At 32.3% G+C, this 10,762-nt stretch overlaps 4 protein-coding genes across 5 annotated transcripts; 3 read left to right on the forward strand and 1 right to left on the reverse strand.

Moving 5' to 3' along the window:
- Positions 1-234: 234 nt before the first annotated feature.
- On the forward strand, positions 235-1,630 carry LOC112905233 (60S acidic ribosomal protein P0-like). Its single transcript, XM_025977220.1, has 3 exons — positions 235-352; positions 442-1,197; positions 1,421-1,630. The coding sequence occupies exons 1-3, from the start codon at positions 299-301 to the stop codon at positions 1,559-1,561; spliced, it is 951 nt and encodes a 316-aa protein (XP_025833005.1). The 5' UTR covers positions 235-298; the 3' UTR covers positions 1,562-1,630.
- A 1,064-nt stretch (positions 1,631-2,694) lies between these two features.
- Positions 2,695-4,387, forward strand: LOC108745007 (pantothenate kinase 4). Of its 2 annotated transcripts, none has more exons than XM_018481009.2 (4): positions 2,695-3,142; positions 3,226-3,550; positions 3,601-3,889; positions 4,100-4,387. In XM_018481009.2, exons 1-4 carry the CDS (start codon positions 2,895-2,897, stop codon positions 4,303-4,305), a joined length of 1,068 nt encoding a protein of 355 aa, XP_018336511.1. In that variant the 5' UTR covers positions 2,695-2,894; the 3' UTR covers positions 4,306-4,387. The 2 variants fall into 2 exon arrangements, with proteins under 2 accessions (XP_018336511.1, XP_018336510.1); XM_018481008.2 differs by having other exon boundaries at positions 2,698-3,142; positions 3,202-3,550.
- A 323-nt stretch (positions 4,388-4,710) lies between these two features.
- Positions 4,711-7,584, reverse strand: LOC108745090 (myotubularin-related protein 9). Its single transcript, XM_018481157.1, has 5 exons — positions 7,202-7,584; positions 6,421-7,144; positions 6,138-6,365; positions 5,860-6,084; positions 4,711-5,797 (listed from the first exon to the last, which is right to left on the reverse strand). The coding sequence occupies exons 1-5, from the start codon at positions 7,346-7,348 to the stop codon at positions 5,292-5,294; spliced, it is 1,830 nt and encodes a 609-aa protein (XP_018336659.1). The 5' UTR covers positions 7,349-7,584; the 3' UTR covers positions 4,711-5,291.
- Positions 7,585-8,792: 1,208 nt separating this feature from the next.
- On the forward strand, positions 8,793-10,541 carry LOC108745092 (60S acidic ribosomal protein P0). The gene is made up of 4 exons (XM_025977221.1): positions 8,793-8,901; positions 9,175-9,263; positions 9,353-10,108; positions 10,332-10,541. Exons 2-4 carry the CDS (start codon positions 9,210-9,212, stop codon positions 10,470-10,472), a joined length of 951 nt encoding a protein of 316 aa, XP_025833006.1. The 5' UTR covers positions 8,793-8,901; positions 9,175-9,209; the 3' UTR covers positions 10,473-10,541.
- The last annotated feature ends 221 nt before the right edge of the window (positions 10,542-10,762 follow it).

Below are 10,762 nucleotides of genomic sequence, written 5' to 3' on the forward strand. Positions count from 1 at the left end.
TTATTTTAATCCTATTATATTTATAATTTAAGGAAATAATCCAAATTTAGATCTATTTCGCTTAAATAATTTATAATCAGTTTTACAATTTACTGAAATTATTTCTTTATTTACAAATTGACATTCTTTTTTATGCCCAAATACCAAATTTAGGTTATACATCTACATATTTGCCATATTGCAGTTTCGTGAAAATTCAGATACCTGATATAGGTGTATGTACGTAGATATTAACAAGTGTAACACTGTTTTATCTTTTTCAGTCCTTAAATTCAATCGAATCTCTACACACTAAACGATGGGTAGAGAGGACAAGGCTACTTGGAAGTCCAATTACTTCACCAAACTAATTGTAAGTATCCATTTATTATTAAATATTAACACTTTTATGATAATACTTGTAAGAACTGTCAATTATTTAATAAATTTTATTATTTATAGCAACTATTGGAAGATTATCCAAAGTGCTTCATCGTAGGCGCTGACAATGTCGGCTCTAAGCAAATGCAGCAAATCCGCATGTCCCTTAGGGGCAATGCTATTGTGCTTATGGGTAAAAACACTATGATGCGTAAAGCAATTAAAGGTCATTTAGAACATAATCCATCCCTTGAAAAACTTCTACCACACATCAAAGGAAATGTTGGCTTTGTCTTTACTCGCGGAGATCTCGTTGAAATCCGTGATAAATTACTTGAAAATAAAGTTCGAGCTCCAGCCCGCCCTGGCGCTATTGCCCCTCTCCCTGTTGTTATTCCAGCCCAAAATACTGGCCTAGGTCCTGAGAAAACATCTTTCTTTCAAGCCCTTTCCATCCCTACTAAAATTTCCAAAGGAACTATTGAAATTATCAATGACGTACATATCCTGAAACCTGGAGATAAGGTCGGAGCTTCAGAAGCCACACTTCTCAACATGCTTAACATCTCTCCTTTCTCATATGGGCTTATTGTAGAACAAGTTTATGATTCTGGTACAATTTTTGCTCCCGAAGTATTAGATATTAAACCAGAGGACTTGAGAGAAAAGTTTTTGGTGGGAGTAGCCAACTTGGCAGCTGTTTGTTTACAAATAGGCTATCCAACAATTGCATCAGTTCCACACAGCATTGCCAATGGATTCAAGAACTTGTTGGCTATTGCAGCTGCTACTGATATCGAATTCAAAGAAGCTGCAACTGTCAAGGAATTTCTTAAGGTAATTATAACTATAATATAAAAATTAGTTGGTTTTTATGTTTTCTAACAGTGATGAATTGACCATGAATAACATACTGAGCAACATACTGGAGCTAGAAATAGCAGAACCCACCAGTATGCAGTATGGATGAAATAATAGTCTCAACTGAATTATTTGCTTTTGGTTTCTTAATTTTCCCCTCTTTATATGGCAAAGATTCAATTTTTGTGTTGTCTTTCAGGACCCAAGCAAGTTTGCTGCTAGTGCTGCACCAGTTGCTGCCGCTGCTCCTGCAGAAGTTGCAGCACCCGCGAAAAAGGAAGAAGTTAAAGAAGAAGAAGAAGAAAGTGACGATGACTTGGGTTTTGGACTTTTTGATTAAAAATGTTAACTTTAGTGTTTGCTGTATTTTTTGTAGAGCCTGACACGTCAAATAAACATTTGAAATGAATATTTTTTCTGATGGTAGATACAGCCATGTGTTATTCCTATATAATTCCATAAAAGAATAAAATACAAAATAATATTTCAAATAAGACCCTAATGAATCCACATTCCTTATTTTACAATTAAATTGAAAAAATTTTCCCTTTTATATTATAGTAGGTTTAATACAAGATTGCTGAATTTTAAAATTTTTATATAAACAGTTTTTATAGAGCTAAAAATGAGGGTGCATATTTCAATTTGTATAGGATCTCGAAGCCATCCATAAAATTAATTTGCGTTATCTAGTAAGCGTTATCAATACACGTTAACAGTTTGATTTCAAACTATTCCGAATTATACATTGTAGCATTTTAGAATAGCTAATAATTATTATCCTTAATAAAGGGATACTTCAAAGTTTTAATATAATCAGAATGTATTGTAAACTTATGTAACGCTAATCAGGAATAAATAGCAATTCAATATTTTAGGAATGTAATTTGGAAAGTGTTGTTAGCAAAACGCCTAAACCGTTCTACCAGTTTAAAAGCTTTAGTTTCTTCAAGAACGAAGTAAGTAAATTATATTTAAATAAACTGGAAAGAATATTAGAAGCCTTATGAAATCATTAGATCTAAAAAAGTGTACTTTGGACTGGTATTCACTTCCGTGATATACAGATAAGGCAAAAAGCTCACCGAACGTAGGCATTGCATATTTCTTTGTCGACATGTTCACCGAATATAATTTGGTGAACGTGCAATATATGTTTTTTCAACTATATCTATCTGAAAATATCACTTGCTTCTCTAAAAATTATCCTAAACTAACCGCTCTCAAAATCTTTTGAAAAAAAAAAAGATTAACACCCTTCCCAACGGTATTTAATTGTATTTATTAGACTTGCTTACATTACTTTATTATTTCCATCAAGAGGTGGCTGAAGGTGTTTGTACAAAATTTTCTACATCACGTTTTTTTCAAAAGATGATACGGTCCTTTGATGATCCCATGTTCGGTTCTTAATTCGCCTCTACTGTATAGGAATTAGGAATAATATAACGCTTACTATTGCCAAGAGATGGCTATGTGGTGACAGCTGCGCCGCCAGAAATTAAATAATAGTTGTAAACATTTTTAATTCATTATTTGTGTTTACTGATAACGTCTACCAACTGTTTACATTCTACATCAAAACAACAAAGGAAAATGTACAAATTATTGTTTGTTTCTAACGTCAAGTGTAGTTGATTGATAAAACTGATAAAAATGTCTACTTTATTAAAATGATGAAAAGCAAAAAGAACGATTGTCCGTTGCTCGAAAATCCCGTCACGTATGACCCTGACACGATAAACCTTTTGGAAAATGCAGAAGCAAGGGAATATTGGCTCACATCGTTGGACGAAATGGTCAGAGGTTTTGAGAAAAAGGCAAAGCTGTTGAACCCAAATAAAGCAGACGCACCGGAAATCTTGAGGAAATGTCGTGAACAGTTCCACGACCATATTGAAAACATTCGAAAAGAACCACTGTAAGTATTTTCCAAAATTGATAATACAAAATACAAACATCTGATTAACATATCTTTAGGATTGTAAAACCTCTAAGTGTAAGAACTCTTCTAGAGACCCACCAAACTATTTTGGAAAAGAATGGCTTTCAAGATATGTGGTCTAATCAAAAAGAAAGGGAAACACTTGCTGCCTTTACTCAATTTAAGAAACGTATGGGAGATATTGATGAGCTACTGGACTTTTATCAGAAATGGGCTGAACTTTCCAAAGGAATAATAGCAGGAAATGTATTTGACTGGGGTGCCAAAGCTGTTTCTGAAATATTAGAGAAAACAAACGACTTTGGTCTTCATCATGCAATGAAAACAGTTCAACAAAGACCATGGTTTATAGACAATGTTGATGTTTGGATAAAGAACCTCAGGGTATACAATGAGCAATGCAGAAAAGTTTAAATAAAGAAAATATTTTTTAGGAACAACCCTATCATTCAGCTTTAATATTTGTTGACAATGCTGGAGTAGACTTTGTGTTGGGAGTTCTACCTTTTGTAAGACAACTCCTTATAGAAGGCACAAATGTTTACATTGCAGCTAACTCTACTCCTTCTTTAAATGATGTAACTTATTCTGATCTGCAACGTTACCTTGAAATGGCCTGTAAAAAATGTAATGTGATACAACAGTCTCTTTTAGACAATAAACTCATAGTAATAGACAGTGGTCAGAGAGGTCCTTGCTTAGATTTGAGAAGCTTAAATGCAGGTAAAAATTTTCCCTAATATTACATTAATGTAAAAGTGTATACTGTGTAAATGGTTGTTAAAATTCATTTTATATGTTAATCTTATCCATAATCATTAATATGGGTCAAATAGAACATAATTTTGTTTCCCTTTCTTACAGTTTATTGACAATTTAAACCGTATTACCCAAGCAGTCCCTTATACTAACGTGGATGTGTTTTATTTTTAGATACATATGAAGTTATGAAGAAAGTAGATCTATTAATATTGGAAGGTATGGGGCGAGCAGTGCATACAAATTTTAACGCGAAATTCAAAGTTGACTGTCTTAAACTGGCGGTTCTAAAGAATGCTTGGCTTGCACGAAATCTTGGTGCAAGTCAGTTTTCAGTTATATTTAAATATGAGGCTTCTTCAAACAAGTCAATTTCATAAAACAAGAACGTTTACCATCAAACATTGTAAATATAAACCAAAATTGTTGGATCGTGTGAATAATAAAGTTTGTATTTATTAATTTGTGTATTCATTTATTTAAAATTATAATTGAAATATTAGAATTTGTTCTCTAGTATTTCAAAGATTTTGGAACTATTAATTGGTGATCTAGATTTATCTTAAAGAAGACATATTTTGTTTTGGGATTTCCATGTTAGCTCTTTTAATAAAATTAAACAAGGCAAAAAACAACGCAAAACGCGTAGATTTTAGTGTTCATTCACACACAGGAAGGCATGAGCAATAATACATATATGTATCTCCAAAAAAGTACTTCAACCTGCTTAAGATCAAGCACAAACTAGATGTAAGTTAATGCAGAAGTTTAAAAAAAAGTATACATCCAATGCCTATAAATGTATTTGTTGTTCTGAGAGCAATATAATATATACATATTAAGTAGAAGTAAATTAAATATTCTATTAACGTTCTGATTAATGAGGTAACACACTGGATTACATAATCAATCTATACCTTAATACAATTTTTGTTGGTACTAGTAAGACGAAAAACGTGCTAAACGTGCAATGACACAAAATATAGATTGTCTTGTGTATATTATGTCTACTTAACTTACTTCTAATTTTTGTTTCGCAATTTCCGGAATTTAAAGTAATTTACTAATTATCACATTTGTTGCACCCTTTCCTAGAATTTAAAGCTACAATATATAACGAAAATGAAATATGATCCATCTATTTTGAAATATGTACCTACTTACATTTACTTGAACATAAAAGTATATTAAAGAGTAAATAGTGACTTTCAAAATAAGCTCTATCTTCTTTATCTGTATTATATAAACAGATAAACTAATTTAAATAATATAAAAAAATATCTTTCAAAAAAATTACGTTTTTAAATACCATGCTTGAATATACAAATATTTTGGTGATGAATCTGTATAAATATCTTGCAATAAATTATTTAACATATTGAGAAGGTTGCAAATCAAGAGATGTACATTCTTTATTAAATTCTTCTTTCAGTATTTCTTTTGAATGAAGCGCTTCTTCTGGTGAAGTTTTTGTTATACTTTGATTTTCCTCTGAAATACCTTTACCGATACCGATTTCATCCTTAATAAATTCCTGTATAACTCGAACTTCTTTATGCAAATCCAACAGTTCCTTTCTCATTTTCAAAGCAACTGATCTTAAACTTTTATCATCAGCTACAATGCTTTTTATTTTTTCAAATGCCTTTTTGGCTTCATTTTGATCAATGATCCATCTAAAAAATAAATCTTCCCAGAGAACAATGCTCACAGAGGCTACACTAGGCCAAATGGGTGCTTTGTTAGGTTCATACATGGGATTTAAAAAGGCAGTGAGAATTTCTGGCCGATTTAAGTATGACCATAAGCTCGTAGTTTGTGTATGTACACCAAATTTATTTCTTTCAGCCTCTGAATTACCCAAAAATGTCCCTAAAAAAGGTTATTAGGTCTTCAGTTTTATATTTAAAGCCCTATTTTTGTGCATTTATTACCAAATTGACTAGAATAGGAATGTTCAAAGATTTGGATTAAAAACTGAGTTATAAATTCGAAACTGCAAGGAAACTGATAGTGAAGTTGGTGCAAGCAATCTAGGAAAAGTAAAAATGTTGGTTGATTCTGCTTATTTTTTGTAGCAGAATAGCAACTTTTTCGATGTCGCATATGAAAAGGAAAACCTCCCTGAATCCATTCTCTTTCAATTAAAGCCTGCAAACCTGTAAACAGGTCATGTAATCTTTAAAATTTCTATTGTCTAGCTTTAAATTACCCCGAACAGTTCTACAATCTGGGTTTAGAATAACTTGAGCTATTGAAGTTACCAATAGAGTCGAGTCTGTTCCATTTGAGCCATGTACTAGAACAGGCACTCCATCCTGATCTAAAAACTGAGCAACCAGACATGCAGCATCTAATGCATTCTGCACATGAGTCAACCAATTACTATTTTCTAGACGTGATAACCATTTATCATGAGAACAATGTGTATCATTTACAGCTAAAAGCAATAAATCCAATTGTATTTTACAATTATGAATTATACCATAATTTACCATCAATTAACTTTGTAAGAGATTCCAAAAGTGCTCCGTTACAATGAGAAATTTTATCAAGTCCTTTATGTATTCGTTTCCAATGGGAATAGTGTCCCTCTGGTTCTGTACCTCCACCTTTAGACTTGCACTGATTGGCATAGTTTGCAGATCTAGTATCTACTATGTAACCTTTTTTAACAATAATAATTTGTTTCAAAATTTCTTCATCATGCCTTGATCTTTTATTACTATTATTCAACAAAGGTTGACTACTTCTCATTAAGATAGCACCATTGTCATGTCTATAACTCAACAGTGGAAATCGACCTCCATCTCTAAAACTAGCTGCAGCAATAAGAGTATCATCATCTATCTTTTTGGGAACAACTAAAGAAGAAGCATAGGTTGGACACACAGAATAGTCTTTATTAACATGGGATATACGCCATTCTTCACTTGCTAAAAGTTTTGCAAATTCTATTTCTGGTTGAAAAAGGGTATAGCCATCTTCTAAAATGGTATACATAGGACGGTAGAAGAAAGGATAGCTGAGCTTCACATTTTCAATATTTGATAATCGTTCTAAGGATATACTGACATTAGTATAATCTTCTATGTTACCAAAATCTATTTGAACTATCCTAAAATCTTTGTACTTCAATGTTATTGATCCTCCATTGGGACCATGGGATCCAGAACTGTTTACTTTCTTTTCTAAAGCATCTATTCCTTCATGAATTAACTAAAATTGTGTGTTTTCTATAAAAACTCTGCCCACAATAATTAGCAAGAAACATACCCATAGTTCCTGATATTGTTCCTTATGTGGAGATAAAATTAAGTGATGTCCAGTAATACACATTGTTGCCTCCACAGAGGTATTAAAAGGGCCATGGAAAACAACATTATCAACATTAGGGGCAACTATAAGATCAGCAAATTCCATAACAACTTTTTAAGAACTTGCACAGTTCTTTGCGTTATTAGTAGCATTTAGAAATCGTTACATTCCCACTTTTTATATTAAAATCTCCAAGATTCAAAAGCTTCTTTAAATTCATCCTAATAGGTCATACTGAGGTCATTATTCATAAAAAATTAATACTTCACAGTTTAAAACTATTGTTACTTGTCTGTTTCTATTTAATATATTTAACCCATATGTTTTTTAACCTCAACTGTCAAATTATTGCGATGTTGCCAATCAATTGATATATGTAGCAAGCCACTAATTTACTAGTAATACACCGATAGTATAAAGTTTAAAAAAGCCGTTAAATAGTAACACAAAATGATAGGAACAAAGTGTAATTGTAAAGAAAAGAAGCATTTTAGTGTAAATAATGTGTAACATATTATCACTTTTAATTAGTTAGTTTTAGTTAAGTGCGATTATATTAAAACTCAAAGTGGTTTACAAATTTACAATAAGTACCGTATAATCCCGGTTACAAGTACCTATTTTTTGGTAATGTTGTAGCCAGAGGGGGAGATTAAAGGGGGGTTCAAAAATCTCTCCATCGACTAAGAAAGTTTTTTTTTATGTTGCTTGCTGAGAAACTATTACTGTTTAGCACAGACAGCGCAGTAGAAATAGCAATCTGCTGCAAAAATGTTTGCACCACATTCACTTATTTTTTTGTAATAATTAACAAACTACATCATAAAATCATGTGGTAGATAAAAATAACCCTGCCGCACTTATTTATTTTTTAATGTAAATAAAAAAACTTGACAATCTCCTATTGCAATTTGTAAAATCTCATCGAAATCGGAGTCCAAGATAAGGGCATATATGTAGATAGACTACATCAACCTTAAAAAAGGCAGATTTTCTATATTACAGACACGCTTTAATTTTATTCATATGTATTTATATTTACATACTTATATAGACAAATACAAAACCATTTTTTTGATGAACATCTTGTACCTATGTCTAAAAGAATGAGTGGATATAAACAGGAGCGAATCGTGAATTTGTAGGGGCCTGGGCCAATACTATTTATATAGGGACCTACCTAAATCACTTAACCAACTGTCATTCTATCAAAAAACTATTGATGTAGGAGTACTTACGGTATAGAAAAAAATAGGGCAATAAAATATTTTAACACAGTTGTAACAATAACAAAGTCAATCTATCACTTTGACGATTAGAATAGAAATCCGAAAATAAAAACAAAATTACTTTGGAAGTGAGAACTTCCCGTAATAGACGCACACGCGAGAAAATATACCGACCAAAAACAAGCGAAGGGGAATTCCCCGTTCCATTCAATCCATTCAATAGACGGGCTGATTTGATAGTAAGATTGCCAACTTTATGATCGGATTTTTNATCAAGTACACATCAATCTGTATTACAGAATACTTTATGAAATTCCTACACAAGGCACAAAAAAGAAATAGAAAGAGAAAATATTTTCGCTCCTTATTCTGCTTATTACACCGATTACAGCTCATTCAATTTCCGTTTTTGTCGTATCTTCTGCCGAGGTAAGTATCGTTATTTTAATCCTATTATATTTATAATTTAAGGAAATAATCCAAATTTAGATCTATTTCGCTTAAATAATTTATAATCAGTTTTACAATTTACTGAAATTATTTCTTTATTTACAAATTGACATTCTTTTTTATGCCCAAATACCAAATTTAGGTTATACATCTACATATTTGCCATATTGCAGTTTCGTGAAAATTCAGATACCTGATATAGGTGTATGTACGTAGATATTAACAAGTGTAACACTGTTTTATCTTTTTCAGTCCTTAAATTCAATCGAATCTCTACACACTAAACGATGGGTAGAGAGGACAAGGCTACTTGGAAGTCCAATTACTTCACCAAACTAATTGTAAGTATCCATTTATTATTAAATATTAACACTTTTATGATAATACTTGTAAGAACTGTCAATTATTTAATAAATTTTATTATTTATAGCAACTATTGGAAGATTATCCAAAGTGCTTCATCGTAGGCGCTGACAATGTCGGCTCTAAGCAAATGCAGCAAATCCGCATGTCCCTTAGGGGCAATGCTATTGTGCTTATGGGTAAAAACACTATGATGCGTAAAGCAATTAAAGGTCATTTAGAACATAATCCATCCCTTGAAAAACTTCTACCACACATCAAAGGAAATGTTGGCTTTGTCTTTACTCGCGGAGATCTCGTTGAAATCCGTGATAAATTACTTGAAAATAAAGTTCGAGCTCCAGCCCGCCCTGGCGCTATTGCCCCTCTCCCTGTTGTTATTCCAGCCCAAAATACTGGCCTAGGTCCTGAGAAAACATCTTTCTTTCAAGCCCTTTCCATCCCTACTAAAATTTCCAAAGGAACTATTGAAATTATCAATGACGTACATATCCTGAAACCTGGAGATAAGGTCGGAGCTTCAGAAGCCACACTTCTCAACATGCTTAACATCTCTCCTTTCTCATATGGGCTTATTGTAGAACAAGTTTATGATTCTGGTACAATTTTTGCTCCCGAAGTATTAGATATTAAACCAGAGGACTTGAGAGAAAAGTTTTTGGTGGGAGTAGCCAACTTGGCAGCTGTTTGTTTACAAATAGGCTATCCAACAATTGCATCAGTTCCACACAGCATTGCCAATGGATTCAAGAACTTGTTGGCTATTGCAGCTGCTACTGATATCGAATTCAAAGAAGCTGCAACTGTCAAGGAATTTCTTAAGGTAATTATAACTATAATATAAAAATTAGTTGGTTTTTATGTTTTCTAACAGTGATGAATTGACCATGAATAACATACTGAGCAACATACTGGAGCTAGAAATAGCAGAACCCACCAGTATGCAGTATGGATGAAATAATAGTCTCAACTGAATTATTTGCTTTTGGTTTCTTAATTTTCCCCTCTTTATATGGCAAAGATTCAATTTTTGTGTTGTCTTTCAGGACCCAAGCAAGTTTGCTGCTAGTGCTGCACCAGTTGCTGCCGCTGCTCCTGCAGAAGTTGCAGCACCCGCGAAAAAGGAAGAAGTTAAAGAAGAAGAAGAAGAAAGTGACGATGACTTGGGTTTTGGACTTTTTGATTAAAAATGTTAACTTTAGTGTTTGCTGTATTTTTTGTAGAGCCTGACACGTCAAATAAACATTTGAAATGAATATTTTTTCTGATGGTAGATACAGCCATGTGTTATTCCTATATAATTCCATAAAAGAATAAAATACAAAATAATATTTCAAATAAGACCCTAATGAATCCACATTCCTTATTTTACAATTAAATTGAAAAAATTTTCCCTTTTATATTATAGTAGGTTTAATACAAGATTGCTGAATTTTAAAATTTTTATATAAACAGTGTTTTTATAGAGCTAAAAATG

This window comes from Agrilus planipennis, unplaced genomic scaffold (assembly GCF_000699045.2).
Source record: "Agrilus planipennis isolate EAB-ADULT unplaced genomic scaffold, Apla_2.0 scaffold39, whole genome shotgun sequence".
In the NCBI taxonomy this organism is placed as follows: Eukaryota; Metazoa; Arthropoda; class Insecta; order Coleoptera; family Buprestidae; genus Agrilus; species Agrilus planipennis.

Bases quoted from the DNA above. Each gene is read 5' to 3' on its own strand.
- LOC112905233 (XM_025977220.1), top strand. From the start codon at position 299: ATGGGTAGAGAGGACAAGGCTACTTGGAAGTCCAATTACTTCACCAAA. The intron at 353-441 runs GTAAGTATCCAT...TATTATTTATAG, and splicing joins ATTACTTCACCAAACTAATT to CAACTATTGGAAGATTATCC. The intron at 1,198-1,420 runs GTAATTATAACT...GTTGTCTTTCAG, and splicing joins CTGTCAAGGAATTTCTTAAG to GACCCAAGCAAGTTTGCTGC.
- LOC108745007 (XM_018481008.2), top strand. From the start codon at position 2,895: ATGATGAAAAGCAAAAAGAACGATTGTCCGTTGCTCGAAAATCCCGTC. The intron at 3,143-3,201 runs GTAAGTATTTTC...ACATATCTTTAG, and splicing joins AACATTCGAAAAGAACCACT to GATTGTAAAACCTCTAAGTG. The intron at 3,890-4,099 runs GTAAAAATTTTC...TTTTATTTTTAG, and splicing joins TTTGAGAAGCTTAAATGCAG to ATACATATGAAGTTATGAAG.
- LOC108745090 (XM_018481157.1), bottom strand. From the start codon at position 7,348: ATGGAATTTGCTGATCTTATAGTTGCCCCTAATGTTGATAATGTTGTT. The intron at 7,145-7,201 runs GTATGTTTCTTG...ACACAATTTTAG, and splicing joins AACAATATCAGGAACTATGG to TTAATTCATGAAGGAATAGA. The intron at 6,366-6,420 runs GTAAATTATGGT...TATTGCTTTTAG, and splicing joins TCTTACAAAGTTAATTGATG to CTGTAAATGATACACATTGT.
- LOC108745092 (XM_025977221.1), top strand. From the start codon at position 9,210: ATGGGTAGAGAGGACAAGGCTACTTGGAAGTCCAATTACTTCACCAAA. The intron at 9,264-9,352 runs GTAAGTATCCAT...TATTATTTATAG, and splicing joins ATTACTTCACCAAACTAATT to CAACTATTGGAAGATTATCC. The intron at 10,109-10,331 runs GTAATTATAACT...GTTGTCTTTCAG, and splicing joins CTGTCAAGGAATTTCTTAAG to GACCCAAGCAAGTTTGCTGC.